General features: G+C 48.0%; 1 protein-coding gene across 2 annotated transcripts in view; it reads left to right on the forward strand.

Annotated features, from left to right (window-relative positions):
- Nucleotides 1-14,351, forward strand: part of CUNH10orf71 (chromosome unknown C10orf71 homolog) — a 30,713-nt gene extending 16,362 nt beyond the window's left edge. For both annotated transcript variants that reach the window (XM_070020800.1, XM_070020801.1), the window contains exons 2-3: nt 4,187-4,289; nt 9,758-14,351. In XM_070020800.1, coding sequence (XP_069876901.1) covers nt 9,917-14,146 — 4,230 coding nt within the window. In that variant the 5' untranslated portion in view covers nt 4,187-4,289; nt 9,758-9,916 and the 3' untranslated portion in view covers nt 14,147-14,351. The remainder of the gene's footprint in view (nt 1-4,186; nt 4,290-9,757) is intronic.
- The last annotated feature ends 784 nt before the right edge of the window (nt 14,352-15,135 follow it).

Here is a 15,135-nt window from a genome sequence, read left to right on the forward strand (position 1 = left end):
AGGAGGAAGCAGGAAGACAGAGGAGATGACAGAGGCTGGCTTTATCACACCCAGAAGGCCCTGACAAATTGGAATTGATTCCTCTTGCTCTGCTTTCTGGGGTGGGCTTCAGAGGCATCACCTCAGGCAGGCCCTAAGGAGTGCTTTGGAGTTGTGAACTACGACATCCCCTGTCTGTCTTCAGGCCTGAAGCCCCACTCCACTGTAGATCTATGCAGCCCTGCCCCCACCCCACAGCAGCCCCTATACTCTGTCAGAACTGTGCCTTGCTGGTCAGGCCTGAGCCACGTGCTTGGCCTCTGTGTCCACCAACAGTCCTGTAAGAGTCAGAGGATTTGCTTGTGCATATTCTGCATTGCATAAGGGGAATGTCTTAGTTTGGGCTAATGTGTGTGTGTGGGCGTGCACATGTGTGAACACACATATATATGCATACCTGCTGGTTAATTGCAGATAAGAGTCTAATGGACTTTTCTATACAGGGTGCCTTTGAACTGTGAGTTTGATAGCTCAGCTTCTTGAGTAGCTAGGATTACAGGCATGAATCACTAGCACCCAGATGATCCCTTTTGTGTCTTATTTTGGTGCTGAGTCTTGAATTCAGGGCCTGGGCACTGACCCTGAGCTTTTGTGCTCAACACTAGTGGCTCTACTTTGAGCCACAGCTCCACTTCAGGCTTTTTGTTTGTTTGTTTTTTGTCAGTCTTGGGGGCTGAACTCTGGGCCTAGGTGCTGTCCCTCAGCTCTTCAGCTCAAGGCTAACACTCTACCACTTGAGCCATAGCACCACTTCCGGCTTTTTGTGCTTATGTGATGCTGAGCAATCAAACCCAAGGCCTCATGCATGCAAGGCAAGTGCTCTACCACTGAGCCACCATCCCAGCCCCCACTTCCAGTTTTTAAGTGCTTAATTAGAGATAAGAATCTTATAAACTTTCCCACCCAGGCTGGCTTCAAACAGCAATCCTCAGATCTCAGCCTCCTGGGTAGCTAGGATTACATTTTTGATCACAGTCCATTTTTGACCACAGATATATGTTAGGGCTTAGAATCAAAAAATAAAGGAAATTCACTTGGATTCAAGTTGTCTATTCTAGGATTTGTGGTAGGTCAGCAATTGCCAAATTACCATTGAATCAATTTTTTAAGTTCTGCTAAGGAAACTAATAGTGTGAAAAAATGTTCAGGGTGGAAGTAGAAAGACTTAATCATGTTAGACATCTCATGTCAGGTCATGAAGACAGGTGGAAAGACAGACAACAGTCCAGCACAGGGAAGTTCCCAGACTAACAAGAGAGAGAGATGTTAACCAGCAAATCACCCAGTTCAGTTGCTAGGCAGGCCAAACCAATTATGAGAGTGTGTCCCGGGAGCACCTGAAATAACCTGAAGAGGCTTTCTTGGTGAAGGGGTATGTATCTGGGGTTCTGAAGCATGTGTAGGAGTTAGCCAGGAAACAGGGTAGGGCAGAGGAAAAGAAAAGAATGCTAAGCAGAGGGTCCAACATGCTAAAGCCCCAAAGCATGAAGTCACACGACTTATGAAAGAAGCTGGCAAAAGGCCAGGATGCATGGAAAGCCAACCACAAAGTAGAAATAGTCCAGAAATGAGGATGGTAGGAGAGACTCCTTACTAAGACTCCTTTGGAATATGTGAAAACAGGTAAGCCATTGAGGTTCTAAGCAATGGGTGGACATGACAGATTTGGCTTTCAGAAGCTGTATCTGGATGGTGTATAAGAGTGACTGGGGTCCTTCTGTAGCCCAAGAGTGTCATGACAGCAGGGAACGGTAGCTACTGTGGCGGTTGATAACAGGAGATGGGGACAAGATGCTTTCAGCAATGATGCTTGTCACACTTGGACTGGCGTGAGAAGGTGGCTGGGGCTGGGGCTGGAGAAGAGTGTGCTCCCATGTTGTGATCCTTGGGTTTGGGGATCCCCAGAGGGTGAGTGGTCTCTTGCCATGTCTCCCCTTTTACCTGACAAGTTGTCCTATGAACAGATACTCAGCCAAGTCAGGCCCTGTGTGCCACACCGCGGGCTTCTCCAGAACAGCCTCTGAGCTGCACCCAACCCAGGGGCCCTGAAAGAAACACCACCCACCACCACATGCCTGCCCCTTGGCCACATGTGGTACCCATCAGCTGCAGCTCAACTGTGAATATTCTTGTTTTCTGGCCACTGGTGGCTCACCCCTGTGATTCTAGCTACTGAGGAGGCTGAGATCTGAGGATCTCAATTCAAAGCCAGTCAGGGCAGGAAAGGCCATGAGAGTCCTGTACCCAATTAACCAACAAAAACTGAGAGTGGAACTGTGATTCAAGTGGTAGGGCATGGATGGAGCCCAGACCCTGAGTTCAAGCTCCATTATTATTATTATTATTATTATTATTATTATTATTATTATTACTATCATCATCATCATCATCATCATCATCATCATCATCATTATGTGATGATGATGATGGCCTTGACACACTCAAGACCAGGACTCTTTCTCCTTAAACTTTCTACTGTTTTGCTCCCCCTTATTTATTGTGTGTGTGTGTGTGTGTGTGTCTTGTGTATGTGTGTGCGGATCCTGGAGCTTGAACTCAGGGCCTAGGTGCTGTCCCTGAGCTTTTGTGCTCAAGGCTAGCGCTCTACCACTTGAGTCACAGCTCTACTTTTGGCTTTATTTGATTTTTGTGGTTAGAGTTAAGAGTCTCATGGATAGTTTTTCCCAGCCTGGCTTTGAACTGTCATCCTCAGATCTCAGCCTCCTAAGTAGCTAGGATGACAGGCATGAGCAGCTAGTGACTGTCACAATTGCCACTTTCTGAAGCCTGAGTATTATGATACTCGGGAGGGCACAGATTGAGCTGTGGGGAAGGTGGCGGCCTGCTGTGAGGATGGGCGGGCAGGAAGGCCCACCCAGGGCTGCCTGGGGAGGGGGACCGGGATTCACCATATGGTAACCGACACAGTGTGCGTCTGCGATTCTCCAAAGAAATATATTCCCCAAATTTATATTATTATGATTACTAATATTATTAATAAACTACCTTCAACTAGATTAATATCCAGCAGCTACAATCAAGGGATGGTCTTGTGGAAACCCCAGAGATCTGCACTTAAGATTTGCATAGTGGGTTTATTTTAATTAGTTTGCACTTCATCCTGAGCACTCTGAAAATTCTCCTGGGCAGCTTTTTGGTTCTGTTAGCTGTCAAAATAGATGTTCACACCTCCTGCCAACAATTAACCAAACAAGTGCCACTCTTTGCTGACTGGACACAAGTTTGGCTGCTTTTGTTCTCTTTAAAACCTAAGGGACCTTTGGTTAGACCTTTTACTAGAAAAAACAATTTCATGACTTGGCCAATCATAGAAGAAATCCCAAAGGCTTAAGAGTGGTTCTTAAAGATTTCTTGGACCATAGACAAATAAGGAATTTTAAAAGTGTTAACCCTATGTTGGTTTGCACCAAGAATGTCACTATTTAGAATTTTGTTGTGTTTATGTACAGATTTGGCAACAATGATAAGGTCTGGCACTGGTGGTTCACTTTCATAATTGTAGCTACTCAGGAGGCTGAGATCTGAGGATTACAGTTCAAGCCAACCTGGGCAAGAAAGTCTCTTATCTCTAATTAAGTACCAAACAGCTGGGTATAGAGCTATGGCTCAAGTGGTAGAGGGCCAGCCTTGAGCTAAGGGACTTCAACATCTTAAGCCCTAATTTTAAGCCTAAGTACCAGCATCGTCATCATCATCATCATTGATAATAATAATAGAGCAATTGAGACATTCAGGAAGTTGAGATGAGGATCATAGTTTGAAGCCAGTCTAAGCAAAAAGTTAGCGAAATTCTAGCTTAACAAACAAAGGGAATTGTAGTACACACCTGTAATCTCAGCTATGTTTTAGGTAGGTATAGGTAAAAAAAAATTGTGGTCTGAGACTAGCCCCAAAGAAAAATACAAGATCCTGTTTGAAATATGAATTAAAACAAAACAGGACTGGAAGGAAGCAGAATGCCTTCTTGAGTTCAAACCCTAGTAAGACCAAAATAAACAAATTTTAAGGAATGACTGTATTACAACTCAATCACTGGTATTTAAAGACAGTGTTTGTTTCTTTCCACTGAACACTTTGGCCCTTTGGTCAGTTGGGTTGCACTAAAATTATTTTCTCTTCTTTCTAGATGGGCAGTGATAACCTCCAACATAAGCATGGAAAGAAAGTTTAAGATCCCAGCTCCTGTACCTCAACAAGGCAGGCACCTGCAGCCCCCACAGCTCTAACAGGTAAGTGTTCATCCACTTTCTATGACAGTAACAAAGACCTGAGAGAACCAAGTTAAAAAGAATAAAGCTTTATTTGGATTCCCAGTTTGGAGGTTTCAGCCCATGGTGGGTTGACCCCATTGCTTTGGGCCTGTGGTGAGGCAGGACATCACACTGTAGCAGGAGCCTGTGTTGGAGGTTCATGTCTCGATGGAACCCTGAATACAAAGAGAGAGTAAGGGAGACAGACATCTAATAGCTTCTTCAAAGTCTGTTCAGTCCCAAAGACCTAACCGCCTCCCATTAAGCCCCGCCTTAAATTTTCCAACATTGCTGCAGACCAGACCTATAGGGGACACTCCAGACCCAAAGCATGATGATGTAGAATCAATACCTCCTATGGCTGGTGCCTGTGCTGGAGGAGCCACTGCTAGTGTGAGGATGAAGCCAGCATTGGGACTGACCTCAGGTCATCAAGTCAGAATTGAAGAAATAACCTGAATAAAGGCAGTGGGGTGGTGCTGCATCTCCCTGTCTCCTGGTGTGAACTCATGTGGTTACTTTTCTGGATGCTTAATCAGCAAACACTCTTCATTTTGTGTGTGTGTGTGTGTGTGTATGTGTGTGTGTGGTCCCAGGTATGAACTCAGAGTTTGGATGCTGTCCCTGAGCTTTTTTGGTCAAGCTTAGTGCTCTGCCACTTGATCCACAGCTACACTGCCAGCTTTTTGGGGAGTTTATTGTAAATAAGTGTCTCACAGCTGGCTTGAACTTTAATCCTCAGATCTCAACCTCCTGAGGGCTTATTTCAGTTTTAGTTGAAATCACAAGGTAAACTTGGGATCCATTAGAATTCTTTGGTCACAAGCAACAAAATCTGGACACATCTATAAAAACAAGTAATTGTGGAATGGAAAATTAGAGATGGAGTTTGAAGTTCAAAGAATGGAAAGATCAGAAAGCAAACAGTCCCCAAGGATGCTGAAAGTTCTCCCACTGATAAAAACCCAGAGAACAGGGGGCTCCAGCATAAACATAAAATCAGCATCTCTGCTGAGTGTGATAGCTGACACCTATAATCCTAGCTACTCAGGAGGCTGAGAACTGAGGATCATGTTTCCAAGACAGCCCAGACAGGAAAGTCTGCAAGACTCATCTCCAATGAACCACAAAAAGCCAAAAGTGGAGCTGTGGCTCAAGTAGAGTGCTAGCCTTGAGCAAAAAAGCTCAGCTTTGAGGCCCAGGCTCTGAGTTCAAGCCCAGGATCAGCACACACACACACACACACACACACACACACACACACACACACACACACACACACACACACACACACACACACTAGCACCTGTCCTGGCTCTCACCCTGGCTCAGAGATTACAGTAAGCTTCCTGGCTTTCAGCACCCCTCACTTCTGAGCATGATGGTTGGAAGAAAGACTTTCTCAAAGATATCAAGTCTTTTTACTCAGAAGGGTGAAAACTCAGTGTTCCAGAATACATAGCAAATATCGGCTAATATAACAGTTCACTTAGCCAGAGTCTGTTAACTCTCAGGTTCTAGACTTAGTTCTACAACTCTCCTATTTGTGTCATACATGCACCACGTTTTTCTGATATCATGTACCCATACTGATGAGTGATCTTGGTGTCCCAGACATCAGCAGACACCACCACCATACTGAAAGGGCCATGGGGCTGCTGGTAATCACATTGTAATGGAGAGACAGGCAATGAAGCAGTGAACATAGACGAGGAAGGGGACATCCATGGAATATGAGAGGAGGATTGTAAAACTTTATCTGAATGTTAGGCCCTTTATTAGAATTCTTCAGAACAGAACAGAACAGGATGATTCATAGAGGAGAGCGACAGAGAAGGAGAGAGGGGAGACACTTTAACTACGATCTATCCTCCTTAGCAAAATTCTGCCCACTCAGCAATGCAGCATCATTAAGAATAGGCAGCATACTCCACAGAAGAGCTCTCAAGTTTATTCATCATGTAAAATCAAAAGTTTTATCCCCTATGACCATCAAGCCCCCATCACCCAGCCCCTGGCAATGGCCCTTCTAGTCTCTGGAGTAGTTTGGACTCTTTTGAAGTAGTTTGGCTCTTTTATATAAGTAGGCTCCTGAGGTATTTGTCCTTCTGTAATCAGGCTTATTTTACTTAGTGTGATGTCACTTAAACTTAGTGTTTATCTGCAGTGTCACAAATGGCCTTCCTAACACTTTTATTTAGGTATGTTAGTTGTACCAAAGGGTACAACTAAAGGGTCATTGTGACATGACCATATATGCATACAATGCCCCCCAATCAAACTCACCCCTCCCTCTCACTACATCAGCCCCTCACCCGGCTTTGTGAAACAATTTTGGCAGGTTTCGTTGTTCTTTTTCCGTACATGTATATAAACTATATGGAGCATATCTGCCCTGCTTTACCCTCTCTATCCCCGGACATGCACTGCTACCCACCTCCCAGCTGGGCCTGCTTTTCTCTCCTACCATCCAGTTTTGAATGGATTTGATTGTATAAAGAGTTTTCACAGTGGTATTTCACATATGTATATATTATATTTTATCAGACAACTCCCTCTGTTGCTCTTTCCCCATCCTCTCTACCAGCTATTATTCAACAGTTTCCAGAGATTTCTTTTTTTTTCTTTTTGCCAATCCTCGGGCTTGAACTCAGGGCCTGGGCACTGTCCCTGAGCTTCTTTTGCTCAAGGCTAGCACTCTACCACTTAAGCCATAGCACCACTTCCAGCTTTTTCTGTGTATGTGGTGCTGAGGAATGGAACCCAGGGCTTCATGCATGCTAGGCAAGCACTCTACTACTGAGCCACCTTCCCAGCCCCTCCAGAGATTTCTTATACCATCTTCATACACAAATGCATTTCAATATTGTGTGCCTTCCATCATGCCCTCTTCCTCTCTCCTTCTCATCTCCCCAAACATTTCCACAGTTACAAGCATGTTAGACAGATGCATAGATACATTGATATATACATACATAACATAGAGACAGACACAGATGGATGATTGATAGATGAGATAGATGATAGATAGATAGATAGATAGATAGATAGATAGATAGATAGATAGATTCATTCTACCACAGGAAAGAAAACATGTGACTTTTGTCCTTCTTAACCTAGCTCTCTTCATGCATCCTGAGGATCTCCAGTTCCATCTATTTCCCTATAAATAACATAATTTTATTCTTCCTTGTGACTGATTAAATTCCATTGACTATAGACTAGTTTTCTTAATCCATTCCTCAGTAGTTGGGCATCTGGGATGTTTCGATTGCTTGGCTATGATGAATAGTGCTGCAGTGAACATGGGTGTGTCAGTGTCTCTACTGTACCCTGATGAACATTCCTTTGAATGAATATCATTCAATGTCTGAGGGTTCTAGCTTTATGATTTCCATAACAACTGCCCTAATTCATATTCTCACTAACAGTGTATGAGTGTTAGTTTTTTCCATAGCCTGCCTGGAAGCATTTGCTGTTTATGTTTTTGATGATGGTCATTCTGATTGTCATTTCTATTTACAATTTCTGCATGGCCAGCAATGCTGATCGTGTCTTTGTGCATTTAAGGTGTACTTCACTTCTTCTGAGAATTCTTTGTTCAGCTCATTTGCCCATTTATTAATTAGGCAGTTGGTTCTTTGGGCATTTAGGGGGTTTTTGGACTCATTGTATATTCTGGTTATTAATCCTTTGTCAGATGTATAACTATTTTTAAGACTAAATTATATTCTACTGTGTGCATGTACCACATCTTTTATCTATTCATCTATCCATGGACATTTAAGTTGCTTCTGTATGAATAAGGTTCCACTATGATCAGTTTTAGCTGATAAAAAGCAGGATCTCAGGGCTGGGAAGGTGGCTCAGTGGTATAGTGCTTGCCTTGCATGCATGAGGCCCTGGTTCGATTCCTCAGCACCACATAAGCAGAAAAGCCAGAAGTTGTGCTGTGGCTCAAATGATAGAGTGCTAGCCTTGAGCTGAAGAACTGAGGGACAGCGCCCAGGCCCAGAGTTCAAGCCCCACGATCGGACCAAAAACATAAATAAATAAATAAATCAGGATATCTAAGATCTTAATTTCATCTTCTTTATGTACACAAGTAGATATTGGATTAATGAATCATAAGGTAGCTTTTTTAACTTTTGAAGGAAACTTCACAAGGTCTTCCATAATGGCTATACAAGTTGCATTCCCACCAAGAATAGGAATCCTTAACAACACATGATCTTCATATATACGTATGAGTTTTGAGGGTTGGGGAGGTAGGCAGTACCGGGGTTTGAACACCAGGCTGGAAACACTCTCTACCACTTGAGTCACATTTAGTTACATTTCAAATAGAGTCTCAGGTTTTTGTCCAAGGTTGGCCTTGATCCTGCTATCTTCACCTCCTGAGTAGCTGAAGTGTAGTAGTAGCTGAGTTAGGTAGTACAAGCATGAACCACTACACCCTGCTCCTTTGTTGAAATGAGGTCTCAATAACTTTTGTACTGGATTAGCCTTAAACTTCAGTATTTCTGATCTCTGTCTGCTGAATAGCTGAGATTATGAGCCTGAGCCACTGTGTCTGACTCACTGTGGTTTTAAGCTACATTTTCCTGCTGATTACTCATTCTAGACACCTGTTATTATACCCATTGGCTATTTGTACCTCTCCTTTGAAAAAACACCTATTCAGTTCCTTTGCCAATTTTTAATTGGATTATTTGCTTTTGTTTAATTGTAGGTTATTTTGCAATCACTTTGTAGGAGTGCCTTATATAGTTTGGAAAACAATCCTTTATCAGATATATGGTTTGCAAACATTTCATCCCATTCTATGGGGTATCTTTTTTTTTTTTGACAGTCCTGGGGCTTGAAGTCATGGCCTGGGTGCTGTTTCTGAGCCTTATAGCTCAAAGTTAGTGTTGCCACTTGAGACACAGCTCCATTTCTGGCTTTTTTAGTGGCTACTTGGAGGCAAGTATCTCATGGACTTCCTGCCAGGGTAGGTTTCAAATCTCAATCCTCAGATCTCAGCCTCCTGAGTAGCTAGGATTATAGGCATGAGCCAAGGCACCCAGCTTCCGTGGGGGATCTTTTCATTTAGTTGTTTTCCTTTGCTGTACAGATGCTTTTCCTTTTTAGGTGATCACATTTGCCTTTTCTTTTTTTGCTTTTGTGACCATCCTCTTCTCCACTGTTTTTCTCTTAAGGACTTTAACTCACCTGCTTTACATGGGGTAATCTGCTTTGTCCTTTCCGCTGATTTGCATGTTCATTGTACCTGAAGAACCCGGTCGTAGGAACATCTAGTCTGTGTGCCTAACCCCAAACCATGCTTGCTGTAAGCGAGCCTCAGCAGCACCAAACTAGCCATCCCAGGCACCATTACCTACCTAGGCCAGCATACTGATCTATTACGTTGAATGTACTATTTACACTATGCATTTCTTTTCCAGAGGGGGAAAAAACAAGCAATTAATAAATTCCCACTTTGCAATTGCAACTGGTCAACAAGAAGCTCAAGTTTGTGGGAAGAAAGTTGTCCCTAATTCTGACAGAATCGCACCCAAGGCACTGCCCGCTGACAGGGACCGTCCAGCCACCGTCCACAGACCATGCAGGGGAGCAAGAAGGGCACAGATGGATTCAGTGACACCTCCAGCATTGGCAGCGTGCTGGACGATGCGGACAGGGAGGTGAGTAACCTCACAGACCGGGCGTTCCGCAGCTTGTGCATCTCCGAAGACACCTCCTTCCATGACTCTGAACTCACCCTTTCTCCAGATAGCAACCGCCAGGGGTTCGGCTCTTTCCACCAAGAAGCCGTGGGCCATGCCCACAGGAAGAGTGGCATTTGGACTCAGCTTCCCTCCCAAGGCACAGAGCACGCTGGCTGGGCTGCCGCCTTCCAGCAGCTGCCCAAGTATGCTCAGGGGGAGGAAAGGTACCCCAAAACCAGCCCCCCACCAACGCCAGCCCAGAGGCGACTGGAGGTCCCCGTTTCTGGTCTGAGGAGCAGCACTAAGCCCATTTCCAAAGTCTCATCTTTGATCAAATCCTTTGACAGACCTGAGAGCCAACATTGTGACAGTAGGCCCCCGCCTAGCAAGCCTCCGGCTCTCAAAAATCCCCCCAAATTCGCCCCTCTCCCAGAAAGCGGTGTCAATTTTTGTTTCGATTCTGCCTTTTTGACTGTCAGAAGAGTCCCCGCTGAAGTCTCCAATCCCCACCAGAGCGCCCACCAGCCCGGCAGGAACCTCGGGGAGCAACAGTCCCCCAAGAACTCTGACATGGCCTCCCCCGGCTCTGGCAGCTTCCTCCCCGCAGAGGACAGTGCCACCAGCTCCTTAGAGTCCCGGTTCCCCTCTCCACCCAACAAGTCAATCAAGTCTGAGCCCGAAAGAAGCAAAGAGTGGGCTCCCAGAGGGACTTTTCTGCATAGTGAAAACAGCGCTTTTGAGTCATGGAATGCCCACCAACCAAAGCTGCAGGAGAGGAAGGAGGTGGCTGAAAGCATCCCAGAAAGCAAGGCTCCCAGACATTACGAGGACAAACTTTTATTGAAAGAGCCCCATGCCCCCGATCGCAAAGTCTCTCCCTGCCAGGTCCGACCCAGCTGCAGCCAGGAAGAGACCAGAGCAGCACCAGGATCTCTGTGTACCTCAGGATCCTGGGGGCCCAGAGATCCAGGAGCCCCAGTGTTCCCTCCTGAGGGAAAAGCATCTTGCTCACAGTCAGAGCCTCAGGTGAAGTCAAGCCAGCCCCCGTGGAGGAAGCCAAAACCTAGCAAAGGAGGGAAAGACCCTTGCCAAGATACCCCAGAAGAAAAGAAACAGAGTCACTGGAGAGATCTGCCTCCATACTCAAAGCACAATCCGCCTGGGCAGTTTCCAGACAATGATGCTCTGGACATGTCTGGGGATCCCCATGAGCACTACAGTCCTCCTTTTAATATCAGTAAGCTACTGACCCCCATCATACCCACCAAGCACACCCTAGAGTCCTCAGGGCCCCAGCCTGGGCACACCAGCCCCTCCCCCCCAGCACAGCTAAATGGATACCAGGAGAAGGAGGCCAGCCAACACCTGCCTCGGGATGGTTACAAATCCAAAGCGCCCAGCCTCCTGTTCAACCTCAAGGATGTGAGGAAGCGGGTCAAGAGTACCTACAGTCCCTCCCCTCTCTTGAAAGGCTTTGATGAAAAGCACCGGAGTAAGACGGATAGCAAGCAAGAAGCCATCATCAGCAATGGGGTGATGCTGCCCAATGGACTTGAGGAAAGCCCTCCAAATGAGCTTTCAAAGGAGAGCCCAGCTGATGCCCCCAGCACTCCTCACAGCGGTACCCAGGGGGATCCCAGTGACTCCACTGCAGAAATCCATCGTACCCTCAATTCTCCTCCAACTGGCACCCACACCCCTTTCTGTGTCAATGGGGAGGCTGTAGAAAGGAACTCTGAGAAGGAGGAAGCAGAAGGAGAGGCAGAGCTGGGTCCTGCCAAGGCCAGTTGGCACCCAGACTCCAAGGAACGTCACCCCAGAAAGCACCTGTCACTGAAGCTTTGTGACAGGGAGCCTGAGACCGGACAGGCTACAGAGAAAACAAAGGTCAAAAATGGGCTCTCGAGATCCATCTCCCAAGAGACAGAACCTGAGCAAAAAGTGGGACTTCTGGTCCCACCCTTGAGCCAAAAGTTCTCCCCCGGGCCTCTCTCTCCAGAGGAAGAGGAGGTGTTCTACAGTGACAGCCAGTCTGATTTCATGCCGAGCCTCCAGAGCAAGGCCAAGTTCAGCACCAGCTCTTCAGACCAATCATTTGCCTCCTTTGAAGATCAGCAGAAGACATGGTTTCCCGAGAGCCAGTGGGAAGACAAGAAGAAGGACACAACGGCAGGTGACAGTCAGAAAGATGAGAAGAATGTGCTAGAAAAGGATGAGCCACCAAATCATGGGGAAGGGGGCATGGAAAAGCCTACCCAGGGTGGGGTGCTGGGAATAGAAGGGGCAGAGTTGTCTACAGGGAGACCCAGAAAGACAGCGGTGGAAGAAGTGAATTTGAGAGGCTCTTGGATCCAAGGAAAACAGGACACAGCCCTTCCCCATGCCAAAGACACCCCTCCCTCCCCAGCTTCTGCACCAAACAAGCACAAGCTGTTCCCCATTAAAGACAACACACTCAGGGCCACCCCAGTGATAAAACCTATCATCCTGCCTCTCCTGAGGACCACAGCTTGCGAGGAGTCTCCCAGCGGCGGCCACCGCGAGGAGGAACTGCAAAGGCCAGGGTGGGGGGAGGAGGCTGGTGGCCCCTGTGCTCCCCCAAATCAGGAGATGCCCAGCACCCCAACCTCTGCTATGCTACAAGGCACCTGCCTGAAGCACACAGTTAGTGAGAGCCTGGAGGACCCCTGGCAGGTGCACACTGGAGCCAAGATAGAGACCTCTGAGCAAGCTCACAAGGGGAACTTCCCACCTGAACCCCTGACAGGAGGAGGGGGTCACGGGATGTCACCCCTAGATGTAACACATACACTCCTGAGCAGTGATGGCAAAAGCAGGCCCACGGAAGGGGGCACGCTGCCCACTCCCAGGCATGTCCCCACGATCGCTTTCCCCCAGGAAGATTTAGAAGTCCAGCCACTTAGCACACATTGGGAAGGTTTGCAGAGTCAGTTTTTGTCTCCACCCAGAGCAGGGCCTGCTGGGAGAAGGCAGGTCCCCTCTGAGATGGTGGCTTCTCCCCACCCCAGCTCCCTGGGGGAGAGCAGCACCTGCTCCCCAGCTGCCAGCATCCTTTGGGATGACACTTTCCAGATCCCCAGCGACCTGGGTCTGCTGCCGGAAGAGCCTCCAGCCTCCAGCTCCTTGGCCAGCCAAGGTCCTCTCAGGCTCACCCGAAGAGAGGACCTGACCCATGGCCTCACGTGGGAGGCAGATAGCTCTGACCCCCAGCTGGAGGGAGCCGCAGAAGATGTCCGGACTCTCTCTCCAAAAGGTACACTATTAGAAATGGCTGCCAGTTCTGCAGGCCCTTCTGAGAAATCTGAACATCCGGCTCACCTGGGAAGGACAGCCAGCAAACCCCCGGCAGTTCCACCCAAGACAGAGAAGGCCCTGAGGAGGGCCAAGAAGCTGGCGAGCAAGAGGAAGAAGATGGACAGAGTGCAGGAGAAGCCTGGAGAGGCCTGGGAGAACTTGCAGGAGCCGGAGCACAGGCCCGCCTTGCCTGGAGACAGGCCTCAGGCTAGATTTCCTGTGGTGAGGGCCCTGCCCCCTCCAATACACCGCCACTCAGTATCAGGAGGCCCAGAGCCTATGGGAAGGCGGTCCTGGGGTCCTCAGTCCCTCACACCCCTGCCCCCCTACCCTGCTACCCAGAAGATCCTTCAAGATCCTCAGTCTGGAGAATACTTTGTCTTCGACTTGTCCCTGCAGGTGAAAATCAAGACCTTCTATGACCCGGAGACGGGCAAGTATGTCAAAGTCTCTGTCCCCTCATCAGAGGGGGTGTCCCCTGAGCCACCCCTGCAGGACGGCCTGGCTCCTTCTTACCTGCTGTATCCTGGCTTCCGGCCTGTGCCTGTGACCGCCCTGACACCCCTGCGGTGCTCCTCCCAGCTCTCTGCCCCTACCTTCCTCAGGCAGGGCCCCCACACCAGGCCCCAGAGTGTCCATGGTGGAGGACTTCAGCCGGCCCTAGGGCATCGGGGTGACCCTACCCCACAAGCTGCTGACCTGCACCCACGGGAGCCTCCCCACAGCCCAGAGGAGGGCACAGAAGTCTCCAGCCTGAACATCATCTCCACTGAAGACCTAGAGGACTTTGCCACTGAGGGCATTTCCTGAGAATTGCAACAGACTAGATCCTCCCACCCCCAAAACAAAAAAGCTTACAATTCTTAACAACTAATCTCTCTCTCCCTCCCTCCCTTCTTCCCTCTCTGTCTCTCTGGGTCTCTCTGTCTCTCATACACACACACACACACACACACACACACACACACACACACACACACACACACACACACACACACACACACACACACACACACTTAAACTCATACTTAGCTGTTTGAATTTCCTAAAATCCACAAGAAAGCGGGGATCCATGTGACTCCATCAGAAGGGCCCCAGCCTCGGCTCCCTCTCAGTCCCTTCTCAAATCTGCTCTCCTCCCTTCTCCCCCTTCCCCATTCCTGTCTTTCTTTGGCCCTGCACAAGAAGGATGGTAGGGCACAAGAAACTGTCAACCTGATGGGGTGACTGAACCCCCACACCCTCCTTCTCAAGGGTGGGTTCTTCCCTGAGGTCCCAGCAGTGCCAAGGCCTGTGGTGGGCACGCACACCCCGCAGGAGGAGCTCTGTCACACTTTCCTGGGGGGGACGCAGGTGGCACATGGTAGCCGGGCTCCTGGTCACTGAGATGGAACTGGCCGAATATGACCCGAGATGGATTTTGCAGAAACACTGTGAGTGGGCAATAGGTTTTGTTTGCAGAAGGATGTTTGCCCCGGGAAGGCTATGTCCTGATCAAGAAAAGACTCTCCTGGAAACAGTGAAACAAGTTTGCCAATGTGCTTCTGTCCCTGGACTCCTGTCTTTCTTCTGTGGGCAGTGGGAGTTGGGAAAGTTTGGTGTGCACTTCCCAAGGCAGCCCGCAAGGGATTCTGTGCCTGAATGGAACCGCAGCCCCCCGGGACCCACGGCATTCTTTAACCCTGCTAGTGCCATCTTGGGGAAGACTGTCAGTGCAAAAATGAGGGAGTCAGGCGTTAGCTCACTCTCAGCCTTGGCCCAGGAAAGCTGAGTCAGTTCAGTCAGTTGACTCCGTTTTC

The sequence above is a fragment of the Dipodomys merriami genome, unplaced genomic scaffold (genome assembly GCF_024711535.1).
Source record: "Dipodomys merriami isolate MVZ:Mamm:240054 unplaced genomic scaffold, mDipMer1.0.p SCAF_14, whole genome shotgun sequence".
NCBI lineage: Eukaryota > Metazoa > Chordata > Mammalia > Rodentia > Heteromyidae > Dipodomys > Dipodomys merriami.